Raw genomic sequence first — 14743 nt, 5'->3', positions numbered from 1 at the left:
CTCAAAAATCGAAAGAAAGAGTCAACCTGTTTCTTCACGAGATTCAATTTGGCGCTGAACTGGACATAATACAAATCTGTTCAAACTGAGCTGTTTATAAATGTATGTGATTTACAAATCAATTAAAAAAGTGCACTGCGCCTTTCTAAGCTCTACCGTCATGAGCAACAACGTTGTATTGCACATGTGTAAAATGACATGTTATGAGTATGAACATAAAAAGCAAATGTAGATGTAAAAAGAGACATGTCATTGGTCACACTGTCAAAAAGACAATGCAATTGGTGGCGCTATACTGATCGTGGCATGAGGCCACCACTGCGTAGTGGGTAAACTAAGGTTACGTAAAAGGAAACAGTAGTGGGCGGTCTCACGTACCGGCTTTCATTTGATTCGCTCAGCTTTCTCTTCCTCAGCAGTGAACCTATTGGATGCATCTGGGAAATCGGACAATGCTGAAACCGGGGACAGTGCCATATCAACACTTTAGTAACCAAGAACATTTTGCACAAAATTGTTTTCTTATTGAATAAATTAGACTTAGCTTGCAGGTCCAGCACATGCCAAAAAATACATGAAGATCACCATTTAGCGCCATCGTTGTACAGGTAATACAGATTTATAAATTGTCCTTAAATTGATACATTATGTAACGCATTGCATGATTTCAAATTAACAATACAAATTAACAATACAAATGTATTGCAGTGAAAACGCAATCTGGCAATGGCATTCATTACCTTTTTCGCGCATGCAATTCATTTTTTCTCGAGGAGAGTGTTACGCAACAGTTCAATTGCGGGATAGTTTTCTCCAAGGCCAGGGTGCTGTTGTGCTCTTTGTTTCTACTGCCAGCTCCTAGAACTAAACGTTGCACCAACAGACTTGGTCATTTCGATGTAATTTTTAACAATAGAAAATGAAAGGTAAAGTTGTTAAATTCAGTGGTGGAAAAAGTACCCAATTGTCATACTTGAGTAAAAGTAAAGATACCTTATTAGAAAAGGACTCAAGTAAATGTCACACAGTAAAATCCTAGTTAAGTAAAAGTCTAAACGTATTTGGTTTTAAATATACTTAAGTATCAAAACTAAATCTAATTGCTAAAATATACTTAAGAATCAAAATTAAAAGTATAAATAATTAAAAATTCCTTATTAAGCAAACTAGACGGCAGCACTTTTTAATTTATTTTTAATTTACGGATAGCCAGGGGCACGCTTCAACGCTCATAATTTACAAACGAAGCATGTGTTTAAATCCAACAGATTAGAAGCAGTAGGGATGACCAGGGATGATCTCTTGATAAATGTGTGAATTAGACCATTTTCCTGTCCTGCTAAGCATTCAAAATGTAACGAGTACTTTTGGGTGTCAGGAAAAATGTAAGTAGTAAAAAGTACAAACTGTTCTTCAGAAATGTAGTGAAGTAAAAGTTGTAAAGTAATATACAGATACTCCCCCAAAAAACTACTTAAGTAATACTTTCAAGTATTTTTACATAAGTACTTTACACTACTGGTTAAATGCATGTTTGAGCTGATCATATTATCTTATTTTTCATGTTGTCGCCAAATGTTCAGCCTGGTCTCATGGTTAGACATAACATGGTAAATGTAAACTCTGGACACTGAAATCAGTATGATACAGTATGTTATGTTTGGTATGGTTACAAAAGACAGAAGGTTACTTAAGGCAAAAATGAAAGGAGGGTGATTGGTCGGGATGGGTGGGCATTTTAATGCGAATGTCTAGCAACTCAACAGTTGTGTGTTTGAATCTCATCACAGACAGTATTAGCTAATTAGCAACTTTGCAACTATACTGAACAAAAATATGAACGCGATGTGTTGGTCCCATGTTTTATTAGCTGAAATGAATCTACAGGTAGCTAAACACTAACCAATTAGGTTCAAAGTTAGCTAACATTAGGCTGTAACTAGCAATGCAAATGGCTCTGAGATACGAATACTATTACTACACAGATCATTCACGGATGCCATGGTTGCCCTTAGTTTGAAGATGTAATCCGGAGACCGGAGATGTTTTATACAACAACCTTCTGTGTTCTCTTTTCGACTCTCTCCGCATTTGCAATCAAACATCTGAATTTTCTCCATCTCCTTTGCTATAATACTCTGCTTCCACGGGGCATTGAGTCCTCCAAAAAGTGGAGAGCTATCTTTAAAAAAAATCTATGTTAGTAAAGTTTACTCATTGAGCAGCTCATTACAGACAGAAGCGTGATACATCGCAGACCAATCCAAACTCATCTCTCAGCATGTCCAGCCCATCCATTATCTCAGCCAATCATGGCTAGTGGAAAGGTTCCTGCTGTTTTCAGTGGCTAAACCAAGTAAGCTCATAATTTAACAATTGTATTCGTATTTACAAATGGCATACACATTTGTTATTAAGGCACATGAAAGTTCGCATGTTCCAGAAGGCATTTTTGCCTAAAAACGCATTTTGATTAAAATAAATCCTCACCTGTGAAGTAGTGATGTGCAACATATGCCTAGTTTCCTGAAATAAGGCACAAATGTGGTGTTTTGTCACACAACACAATGCTACAGAGGACTCAAGTTTTGAGGGAGTGTACAATTGGCATGCTGACTGCAGGAATGTCCACCAGCGCTGTTGCCAGAGAATTGAATGTTAATTTCTCTACCATAAGTCGCCTCCAACGTTCTTTTAGAGAATTTGGCAGTACGTCCAACCGGCCTCACAACAGCAGGCTACGTGTAACCACGCCAGCCCAGGACCTCCACATCTGGCTTCTTCACCTGCGGGAGGCATCATCTGAGACCAGCCACCCGGACAGCTGATGAAACTGTGGGTTTGTACAACTGAACTATTTCTGCACAAACTGTCAGAAACCGCCTCAGGGAAGCTCATCTGCGTGCTCATCGTCAATACAGGGTCTTGACCTGACTGCAGTTTGGCGTTGTAACTGACTTCAGTGGGCAAATGCTCACCTTCGATGGCCACTGAAACGCTGGAGAAGTATTCTCTTAACGGATTAATCATGGTTTCAACTACTTGGCAGACAGCATCTTATGGTGTCATGTGGGCAAGTTGTTTGCTGATGTCAACATTGTGAACAGAATGCCCCATGATGGAGTTATGGTATGGGCAGGCATAAGCTACGGACAACAAACACAATTCAATTTAATCAATGGCAATTTGAATGCACAGAGATACCATGACGAGATCCTGAGGCCCATTGTCATGCCATTCATCCGCCACCATCACCTCATGTTTCATTATGATAATGCACTGTCCCATGTAGCAAGGATTTTTGCACAATTCCTGGAAGCTGAAAATGTCCCAGTTCTTCCATTGCCTGCATATTCACCAGACACATCACCCTTTGAGCATGTTTGGGATGTTCTGGATCGGTGACAGCGTGCTCCACTTCCAGCCAATATCCAGAAACGTCACACTGCCATTGAAGAGGAGTCGGACAACATTCCAAACGCCACAATCAACAGTCTGATCAACTCTATGTGAAGGAGATGTGTCGTGCTGCATGAGGTAAATGATGGTCACACAAGATACTGACTGGTTTTCTGATTCACGCCCCTACCTCTTTTAATGGGTATTTGTGACCAACTAATGCAAATGTGTATTCCCAGTCATGTGAAATCCATAGATTAGGGCCTAATGAATATATTATAATTGACTGATTTCCTTATGAACTGTAACTCAGTAAAATATTTGGAATTGTTGCATGTTGTGTTTATATTTTTGTTCAGTGTACATAGGGGAAGGGTTAGCTAACATGCTAATTTTAACTGAACTCCTAACCCTAACCACTAGCCTAGCTAATATTAGCTGCGTAGCTAACGTTAGCTGCGTAGCATTAGCCACCTAGCTAATGTTAGCCACAACAAATTGGGTGTTTTTTAACATATCATACGTGTTGCAAATTCTTAACATATTGCATGAATTGCAATTCATAACACATCATATGAATTGTAATTCGTAACATATACGAAATAGATGATGGACATCCACAAATTAATACATACCATACGAAACAACATATCATACGGAGGGATACAGATTTACATTTACTAAGTCCAGGTTGAAATGTTAGCTAAATGTCAAAGAAAGTGTAATTGATTTAGGCATTAAAAAATATATATTTTCAGTATCAACCAATGTTATTGCATGCATATTAGTATTAACGCGCAATGCATATAGCAGTTGCAGATATATTACCATATTCAATCAAAACTGTTATCTGGTTTTCGGGGTAATGATTCTCAGACGACATCAAATTTTATTTGTCACATGTGCCGAAATCTACAGGTGTAGACCTTACAGTGAAATGCTTACTTACAAGCCCTTAGCACACAATGCAGTTTTAAGAAAAATAAGTGTTAAAGAATTTACTAAAATAAACGGAAGTAAAGAAAGTGAAAATAGAAAATTAAGAAAATAGAAAAATAACTAATTAATAAAGAGCAACAATAAAATAGCAGAGAGGCTATATACAGGGGGTACCGGTACAGAGTGAATGTGCAGGGGCTGAGGTTAGTCGGTGTAATTGAGGTAATATGTACAGTGGGGGGGCGAAAAGTATTTGATCCCCTGCTGATTTTGTACGTTTGCCCACTGACAAAGAAAGGATCAGTCTATAATTTTAATGGTAGGTTTATTTGAACAGTGAAAGACAGAATAACAACAAAAATATCCAGAAAAAGGCATGTCAAAAATGTTATTAATTGATTTGCATTTTAATGAGGGGAAATAAGTATTTGACCCCCTCTCAATCAGAAAGATTTCTGGCTCCCAGGTGTATTTTATATAGGTAACGAGCTGAGATTAGGAGCACACTCTTAAAGGGAGTGCTCCTAACCGCAGCTTGTTACCTGTAAAAAAAGACACCTATCCACAGAAGCAATCAATCAATCAGATTCCAAACTCTCCACCGTGGCCAAGACCAAAGAGCTCTCCAAGGATGTCAGGGACAAGATTGTAGACCTACACAAGGCTGGAATGGGCTACAAGACCATCGCCAAGCAGCTTGGTGAGAAGGTGACAACATTTGGTGCGAATATTCGCAAATGGAAGAAACACAAAAGAACTGTCAATCTCCCTCGGCCTGGGGCTCCATGCAAGATCTTACCTCGTGGAGTTGCAATGATCATGAGAACGGTGAGGAATCAGCCCAGAACTACACGGGAGGATCTTGTCAATGATCTCAAGGCAGCTGGGACCATAGTCACCAAGAAAACAATTGGTAAGACACTACGCCGTGAAGGACTGAAATCCTGCAGCGCCCGCAAGGTCCCCCTGCTCAAGAATACATATACATGCCCGTCTGAAGTTTGCCAATGAACATCTGAATGACTCAGAGGACAACTGGGTGAAAGTGTTGTGGTCAGATGAGACCAAAATGGAGCTCTTTGGCATCAACTCAACTCGCTGTGTTTGGAGGAGGAGGAATGCTGCCTATGACCCCAAGAACACCATCCCCACCATCAAACATGGAAGTGGAAACATTATGCTTTGGGGGTGTTTTTCTGCTAAGGGGACAGGACAACTTCACCGCATCAAAGGGACGATGGACGGGGCCATGTACCGTCAAATCTTTGAGATCCTCCTTCCCTCAGCCAGGGCATTGAAAATGGGTCGTGGATGGGTATTCCAGCATGACAATGACCCAAAACACACAGCCAAGGCAACAAAGGAGTGGCTCAAGAAGAAGCACATTAAGGTCCTGGAGTGACATAGCCAGTCTCCAGACCTTAATCCTATAGAAAATCTGTGGAGGGAGCTGAAGGTTCGAGTTGCCAAATGTCAGCCTTGAAACCTTAATGACTTAGAGAAGATCTTCAAAGAGGAGTGGGACAAAATCCCTCCTGAGATGTGTGCAAACCTGGTGGCCAACTACAAGAAACGTCTGACCTCTGTGATTGACAACAAGGGTTTTGCCACCAAGTACTAAGTCATGTTTTGCAGAGGGGTCAAATTCTTATTTCCCTCATTAGAATGCAAATCATTTTATAACATTTTTGACATGCGTTTTTGTGGATTTTTTGTTGTTGTTATTCTGTCTCTCACTGTTCAAATAAACCTACCATTAAAATTATAGACTGATCATTTCTTTGTAAGTGGGCAAACGTACAATATCAGCAGGGGATCAAATACTTTTCCCCCACACTGTACATGTAGGTAGAGAATAAACAGAGAGTAGCAGCAGTGTTAAAAAAGGGGCTGAGAGGGACAATGCAAACAGTCCGGGTAGCCATTTGATTAGCTGTTCAGGAATCTTATGGCTTGGGGGTAGAAGCTGTTAAGAAGCCTTTTGGACCTAGACTTGGTGCTCCGGTACCGCTTGCCATGCAGTAACAGAGAGAACAGTCTATGGCTAGGTTGGCTGGAGTCTTTGACAATTTTTAGAGCCTTCCTCTGACACCACCTGGTATCGAGGTCTTGGATGGCATGAAGCTTGGCCCCAGTAATGCACTGGGCCGTACGCACTACTCTCTGTAGTGACTTGCGGTCGGAGGCCGAGCAATTGCCATACCAGGCGGTGATGCAACCAGTCAGGATGCTCTCGATGGTGCAGCTGTAGAACTTTTTGAGGATCTGAGGACCCATGCCAAATCTTTTCAGTCTCCTGAGGGGGAATAGGCATTGTCGTGCCCTCTTCACAACGGTCTTGGTCTGTTTGGACCATGATAGTTTGTTGGTGATGTGGACACCAAGGAACTTGAAGCTCTCAACCTGCTCCTCTACAGCCCCATCGATGAGAATGGGGGCGTGCTCGGTCCTCTTTCTGTAGTCCACAATCATCTCCTTTGTCTTGATCATGTTGAGGGAGAGGTTGTTATCCTGGCCTCCTCCCTACAGGCTGTCTCATCGTTGACGGTGATCAGGCCTACCGCTGTTGTGACGTCTGCAAACTTAATGATGGTGTTGGAGTTGTGCTTTGCCATGCAGTCATGGGTCAACAGGGAGTACAGGAGGGGACTGAGCATGCACCCCTGAGGGGCCTCCGTGTTGAGGATCAGCGTGGCAGATGTGTTGTTACCTACCCTTACCATCTGGGGGGCGGCCTGTCAGGAAGTCCAGGATCCAGTTGCAGAGGGAGGTGTTTAGTCCCAGGGTCCTTAGCTTAGTGATGAGCTTTGAGGGCACTATGGTTTGAATGCTGAGCTGTGGTCAATGAATAGCATTCTCACGTAGGTGTTCCTTTTGTCCAGATGGGAAAGGGCAGTGTGGAGTGCAGTAGAGATTGCATCATCTGTGGTTCTGTTGGGGTGGTATGCAAATTGGAGTGGGTCTAGGGTTTCTGGGATAATGGTGTTGATGTGAGCCATGACCAGCCTTTCAAAACACTTCATGGCTACTGACGTGAGTGCTACGGGTCGGTAGTCATTTAAGCAGGTTACCTTGGTGTTCTTGGGCACAGGGACTATGGTGGTCTGCTTGAAACATGTTGGTATTACAGACTCGGTCAGGGACAGGTTGAAAATGTCAGTGAAGATACTTGCCAGTTGGTCAGCGCATGCTCTGAGTACAAGTCCTGGTAATCCGTCTGGCTTTGTGGCCTTGTGAATGTTGACCTGTTTAAAGGTCTTACTCACATCGGCTATGGAGAGCGTGATTACACAGTCGTCCGGAACAGCTGATGCTCTCATGCATGCTTCATGCATGCTCAAGTAGTTAAGGATTTGCTTTTCCCTTCTCATGACCCCTGTAACTGTCTACTATTGACAAATTGAATTACTTGTTATCTGATGCACTTTCAATGTACTGTCCTGTTCAAATAGAAATGACCACTGTCAGTTAAACAATCAATTAACGTTTTTGTCTACCCTGCATGCTTTTGTTTCAGCATAATGACAACTTTATCACAGACAAAGGAAATCTTCCGGAGAGCAGACGCTGTGTGCTTTGATGTTGACAGCACTATTATCAGAGAAGAAGGCATTGATGAGCTTGCCAAATTCTGCGGGGTTGGAGATGCTGTCACAGAAATGTATGTTGTGTAGCAATTCGTAATGATTTTAAGATGAAAAGCATGTGCTTTCTTCTCTCCTTTATCTAGGCCCATCTACATTCCCCTGTACATTTCTCTGTGCCATCATTTTCTACATGTTATGTTTTAAATGTTTCATTCTCAACATATTTGTTGAGTACATTGAGTTTCTCTCATTTCAGGACTCGCAAGGCCATGGGGGGGTCAGTTACTTTTAAAACAGCTCTGACAGAGCGCCTGTCAATCATCCGATGCTCGAGGGAACAAGTGAACAAACTGATAACTGACCACCCTCCCCAGTTGACGACAGGTATTAAGTAAGTGGTTGCCGATTTCAATTGGTCAAAAAAAAATTCCACTCAACACTATTTCATTATTAGCAGAGGCTATTGTAATTGTATCATCATTCGCACATAAAATGGTTGAACTTCCAGTAGCCTCTTCAAGCTGGGTGTCTAACCTCAAGTTGCACAATTGCTTATGAAACCTGTACTAATTTCTGCATGTTGTAGAATAAATGGACACATTTCCATCCATTGTCCAGGGAGCTTGTTGATACTCTGCACCAGCGCAGCGTGAAGGTGTTCCTGGTCTCTGGCGGTTTCCGCTGTATCGTGGAGCATGTTGCCACTCAACTCAGCATTCCCCTCCATCACGTGTATGCCAACCGCCTCAAGTTCTACTTCAATGGTAAGAGCAGATCAGAGCACAATCACCTCACACTTTTGCAGGGATGAACTGCAGTTGATTACTGTATGATCATTAATGTTTGAATATTATGGGTTATTTTGGTTTGACGACTGGAAGCAAAAACGGGTGGCCATCTTCTCACTCCAGTATCGCTGCACATTGTACATTTGGTATTGGCACTGACCCTGCATATACAATTATTGTGTTTTCTTTATTATATACAGTACCAGTCAAAGGTTTGGACACACCTACTCATTCAAGGGTTTTTCTTTATTTTTATATTTTCTACATTGTAGAATAATAGTGAAGACATCAAAACTATGAAATTACACATATGGAATTATTACATTTTACATTTTAGTCATTTAGCAGACGCTCTTATCCAGAATTATGTAGTAACCAAAAAAGTATTTGAGATTCTTCAAAGTAGCCACCCTTTGCCTTGATGACAGTTTTGCACACTCTTGGCATTCTCTCAACCAGCTTCATGAAGTAGTCACTTGGAATGAATTTCAATTAACAGGTGTGCCTTGCTAAAAGTACATTTGTGGAATTTCTTTCCTTCTTAATGCGTTTGAGCCAATAAGTTGTGTTGTGACAAGGTAGGGGTGGTATACAGAAGGTAGCCCTATTTGGTAAAGACCAAGTCCATATTATGGCAAGAACAGCTCAAATAAGCAAAGCAAAACGACAGTCCATCATATATATTTTATATTTGAGATTCAACAAAGTAGCCACCCTTTGCCTTGATGAAAGCTTTGCACACGCTTGGCATTCTCTCAACCAGCTTCACCTGGAATGCTTTTCCAACAGTCTTAAAGGAGTTCCCACATATCCTGAGCACTTGTTGGCTGCTTTTCCTTCACTCTGCGGTCCAACTCATCCCAAACCATCTCAATTGGGTTGAGGTTGGGTGATTGTGGAGCCAGGTCATCTGATGCAGCACTCCATCACTCTCCGTCTTGGTTAAATAGCCCTTACACAGCCTGGAGGTGTCTTGTGTCATTGTCCTGTTGAAAAACAAATGATAGTCCCTCTAAGCGTAAACCAGATGGGATGGTGTATCGCTGCAGAATGCTGTGGTAGCCATGCTGGTTAAGTGTGCCTTGAAATCTAAATAAATCACAGACAGTGTCACCAGCAAAGCACCCCCACACTGTCACACCTCCTCCTCCATGCTTCACGGTGGGAACAACACATGCAGAGATCATCCGTTCACCTACTCTGCGTCTCACAAAGACACACGGTTGGAACCAAAAATCTCCAATTTGGACTCATCAGACCAAAGGACAGATTTCCACCAGTCTAATGTCCATTGCTTGTGGTTTTTGGCCGAAGCAAGTCTCTTTTTATTGGTGTCTATTAGTAGTGGTTTCTTTGAAATTTGACCATGAAGGCCTGATTCACACAGTCTCCTCTGAACAGTTGATGTTGAGATGTGTCTATTACTTGAACTCTGTGAAGAATTTATTTGGGCTGCAATTTCTGAGGCAGGTAACTCTAATGAACTTATTCTCTGCAGCAGAGGTAACTCTGGGTCTTCCTTTCCTGTGGCGGTCCTCGTGAGAGCCGGTTTCATCATAGTGCTTGATGTTTTTTGCAACTGCACTTGAAGAAACTTAACATTTTCCATATTGACTGACCTTCATGTCTTAAAGTAATTACAGTGAGGGAAAAAAGTATTTGATCCCCTGCTGATTTTGTTCGTTTGCCCACTGACAAAGAAATGATCCGTCTATAATTTTAATGGTAGGTTTATTTTAACAGTGAGAGACAGAATAACAACAAATAATCCAGAAAAGCGCATGTCAAACATTTTATAAATTGATTTGCATTTTAATGAGGGAAATAAGAATTTGACCCCTCTGCAAAACATGACTTAGTACTTGCTGGCAAAACCCTTGTTGTCAATCACAGAGGTCAGACATTTCTTGTAGTTGGCCACCAGGTTTGCATACATCTCAGGAGGGATTTTGTCCCACTCCTCTTTGCAGATCTTCTCCAAGTCATCAAGGTTTCGAGGCTGACGTTTGGCAACTCGAACCTTCAGCTCCCTCCACAGATTTTCTATGGGATTAAGGTCTGGAGACTGGCTAGGCCACTCCAGGACCTTAATGTGCTTCTTCTTGAGCCACTCCTTTGTTGCCTTGGCTGTGTGTTTTGGGTCATTGTCATGCTGGAATACCCATCCACGACCCATTTTCAATGCCCTGGCTGAGGGAAGGAGGTTCTCACCCAAGATTTGACGGTACATGGCCCCGTCCATCGTCCCTTTGATGCGGTGAAGTTGTCCTGACCCCTTAGCAGAAAAACACCCCCAAAGCATAATGTTTCCACTTCCATGTTTGATGGTGGGGATGGTGTTCTTGGGGTCATAGGCAGCATTCCTCCTCCTCCAAACACAGCGAGTTGAGTTGATGCCAAAGAGCTCCATTTTGGTCTCATCTGACCACAACACTTTCACCCAGTTGTCCTCTGAATCATTCAGATGTTGATTGGCAAACTTCAGACGGGCATGTATATGTGCTTTCTTGAGCAGGGGGACCTTGCGGGCACTGCAGGATTTCAGTCCTTCACGGCATAGTGTGTTACCAATTGTTTTCTTGGTGACTATGGTCCCAGCAGCCTTGAGATCATTGACAAGATCCTCCCGTGTAGTTCTGGGCTGATTCCTCACCGTTCTCATGATCATTGAGATCATTGAGGTGAGATCTTGCATGGAGCAACAGGACGAGGGAGATTGACAGTTCTTTTGTGTTTCTTCCATTTGCGAATAATCGCACCAACTGTTGTCACCTTCTCACCAAGCTGCTTGGCGATGGTCTTGTAGCCCATTCCAGCCTTGTAGGTCTACAATCTTATCCCTGACATCCTTGTAGAGCTCTTTGGTCTTGGCCATGTTGGAGAGTTTGGAATCTGATTTATTGGTTGCTTCTGTGGACAGGTGTCTTTTATATAGGTAACAAGCTGAGATTAGGAGCACTCACTTTAAGAGTGTGCTCCTAATCTCAGCTCGTTACCTGTATAAAAGACACCTGGGAGCCAGAAATCTTTCTGATTGAGGGGGTCAAATACTTATTTCCCTCATTAAAATGCATTTTATAACATTTTTGACATGCGCTTTTCCAGATTTTTTTCTTGTTATTCTGTCTCTCACTGTTCAAAACAACCTACCATTAAAAGTATAGACTGATCATTTCTTTGTCAGTGGGCAAACGTACAAAATCAGCAGGGGATCAAATACCTTTTTCCCTCACTCTATGGACTGTTGTTTCTCTTTGCTTATTTGAGCTGTTCTTGCCATAAAATGGACTTGGTCTTTTACCAAATAGGGCTACCGTCTGTATACCACCCATACCTTGTCACAACACAACTGATTGGCTCAAACACATTACGGAAATAAATTCCACAAATTAACTTTTAGCAAGGCACACCTGTTAATTGAAATTCATTCCAAGTGACTACCTCATGAAGCTGGTTGAGAGAATGCCAAGAGTGTGCAAAACTGTCATCAAGGCAAAGGCTGGCTACTTTGAATAATCTAAAATTCTAATATATATTTTCATGTTTAACACTTTTTGGGTTGTGTGTTGTTGTTTCAGTGTTGATGTCTTCACTATTATTCTACAATGTAGAAAATAGGAAAAATAAAGAAAAACCCTTGAATAAGTAGGTGTGCCAAATTTTAACTGGTACTGTATATTTTTTATTTGCATTAGTTATACTATTTTGATATTGATTACTGCACTGTTGGGTAGCACTTGCAAGTGAAACATTTTACTGTACTTAATAAAACTTGAACTGAACTTCAGAGGGCTGGTTTCAGCCAAGCAAGCAGTCGATTGGCCTCTACAGGGAGGAATTCTTTACTAATTCAAACCGTAATATTTTCCTCCTAGGTGAGTATGCTGGCTTTGACGAGACCCAGCCCACATCTGAGAGTAATGGGAAGGGGAAGGTGATCAGCATGCTCAAGGAGAAGCACGGCTTCAAGAACATGGTGATGATTGGCGATGGAGCCACAGACCTGGAGGCCTGTCCCCCTGCAGTAAGTGTTTTCTTGTCAATACACTTAAAGACAGGTGACAAGCTAGTATTTAAAGCTGTTATTTATGTCATCTCCGGCTTTCGGTCATAGAATACTTTATCCATCTTGTGAATGAAATTTGTATTTTTTTCTCTGCTCCCAACACTCATAGACACCACAGAAACACACACAACACATTTTAGGTGGAGCAGTGTTAACAGCAGAGCAGTGCCTGTGGAGGAGTTAATTATTAAGTGCCTTTTTCAAAGACACAATTACAGGGGTGTATTCACTAGGAACCAAACGGAACGAACCGGGGAGGAACCTAGCTGAATTTGTCCAATAGAAACTCAAGTGTACATTGCAAAACGTTTTGCTACGGTCTGCGACTAATGAATACAACCCAGTACCAGATTGTCAGGTGTTAAAAGCAGCTATAATGTAAAGTAACACTGGAATAATGGACACTGGTTGCCTTTTAAGCAATTTTCCTCAGCACATTGTTTTGTTTTTCAGAATGCATTCATTGGATTTGGTGGAAATGTGGTCAGGCAGCAAGTAAAGGAGAAAAGTTTGTGGTACGTCACAAGTTTTGGAGAGTTGCTAAAAGAACTGGAGAAGATTTAAAGAAATACCATACAAACCTGAAACCTCTTACAACTATTGTTACTAATGCTAACATCAGTGTTTTATTTTCACCTAATGGTGTGCCTTTTATGGTTTTATCCAGCGCACACTTTTTTTTCTTCCTCCAGTCAATAGATTAAAAAAAAAAAAAAAAATTATTAGAATGTTTCCACAACAATAGTGTCTTCTTGGGTTTGACCCTTGTTGATTTTTCTACTAGAGAATATAATTTTTAAAAATCAGGTTAACCAAATGTTATTCTTTTTGGAGGGATTTGAGCAGGGTTGGAGTCAATTCCATTTCAATTCAGTATTTGTTTAATTCCAGAATTTATTGAATTGACCCCAATCCTGGATGTTTTTAAACTGCACTTTTGTGGTTTTGTCCTCATTTCAATGCTTTAGTGGTCAGGATAATACAACTACTGCATTTTACAATATGTGCCATCAAATGTGCATTTATACATGTTTTAAATTTGCTATTGACACTAATAATAGTTAAAGTGTAAAATGCAGTTCTGAGTGTGCGTGTTCATTTAATTGTTTGTTTTCTTTGTCAGACTCATGGTACCATCCACTAAATAATGACAAACACATCCATATTGTACTGGCTAGCACATAGTCCGGCAACAAAGGGCAGCAATTTCCACAGTTACCACAGTTTCTCTTTGTATAACTTTGTGCTGACAATTCTTGCCACCATTCATAAATACCCTGTAAATCAGGGAATAAAAACTAGTATGAGGCATGCTACTATCAACCCTTAAACATCTTTTAAAATCATAATGAGTAGCAGCATGACTCCACAATTAGACTTTCATTTCAGTACATTGGTAGTTGTACCTGGGCACAGAAATGTTCCATGATAATATTAGCCTTGTGGTTTAACACTACAGAATAGATTATTCATTATGCCTAACTGAAAACATGTTAAATCTGATAAAACTGGACAAGATTTTCTCCACAAGTTTAAAACAAGTCATGTTCACTAAACCAGTTGAATAACAACACGTCAAGCTTATTGCAGATGGGAGAGAATGCCCATGATTGCAATCAATACATGTACTTAAAAATTCACAGAAGACATTTAGGGTTAATAGGCATGGGCTCTAGCTCTGTATTCATCATACCAGTTCTCAAATAAATCCAAGTTTATTTTTCGCGTACACAGATTAGCAATGTTAAAGTAGGTGCAGCGAAATGCTTGTGTTTCTAGCTCCAGCAGTGCAGTAAATGTCTAACAGTACAATACAGAAATTATCCCAAGAAGAAATAATCCCGCTCAGTGCCTTCACGTCATAAAAGTTACATAATTGACCATTAAGTAGATATTCTCTGACAAAATACAGCAACAATGCACTTTTGCCATTTGGACTGTCTTTCTAGCACTGTTTTAATCTG

At 41.0% G+C, this 14743-nt stretch overlaps 1 protein-coding gene across 1 annotated transcript; it reads left to right on the top strand.

Moving 5' to 3' along the window:
- The first annotated feature begins 413 nt into the window (after positions 1-413).
- LOC106612829 (phosphoserine phosphatase) lies at positions 414-13857 on the top strand. Its single transcript, XM_014214356.3, has 6 exons — positions 414-608; positions 7856-7999; positions 8182-8316; positions 8544-8689; positions 12589-12737; positions 13233-13857. The coding sequence occupies exons 2-6, from the start codon at positions 7860-7862 to the stop codon at positions 13341-13343; spliced, it is 681 nt and encodes a 226-aa protein (XP_014069831.1). The 5' UTR covers positions 414-608; positions 7856-7859; the 3' UTR covers positions 13344-13857.
- The last annotated feature ends 886 nt before the right edge of the window (positions 13858-14743 follow it).

The sequence above is a fragment of the Salmo salar genome, chromosome 09 (assembly GCF_965601325.2).
Source record: "Salmo salar chromosome 09, fSalSal1, whole genome shotgun sequence".
Taxonomy (NCBI): domain Eukaryota; kingdom Metazoa; phylum Chordata; class Actinopteri; order Salmoniformes; family Salmonidae; genus Salmo; species Salmo salar.
Note: the sequence above shows the minus strand (reverse complement) of the source record. Positions and strands in the feature narration are given on the sequence as shown.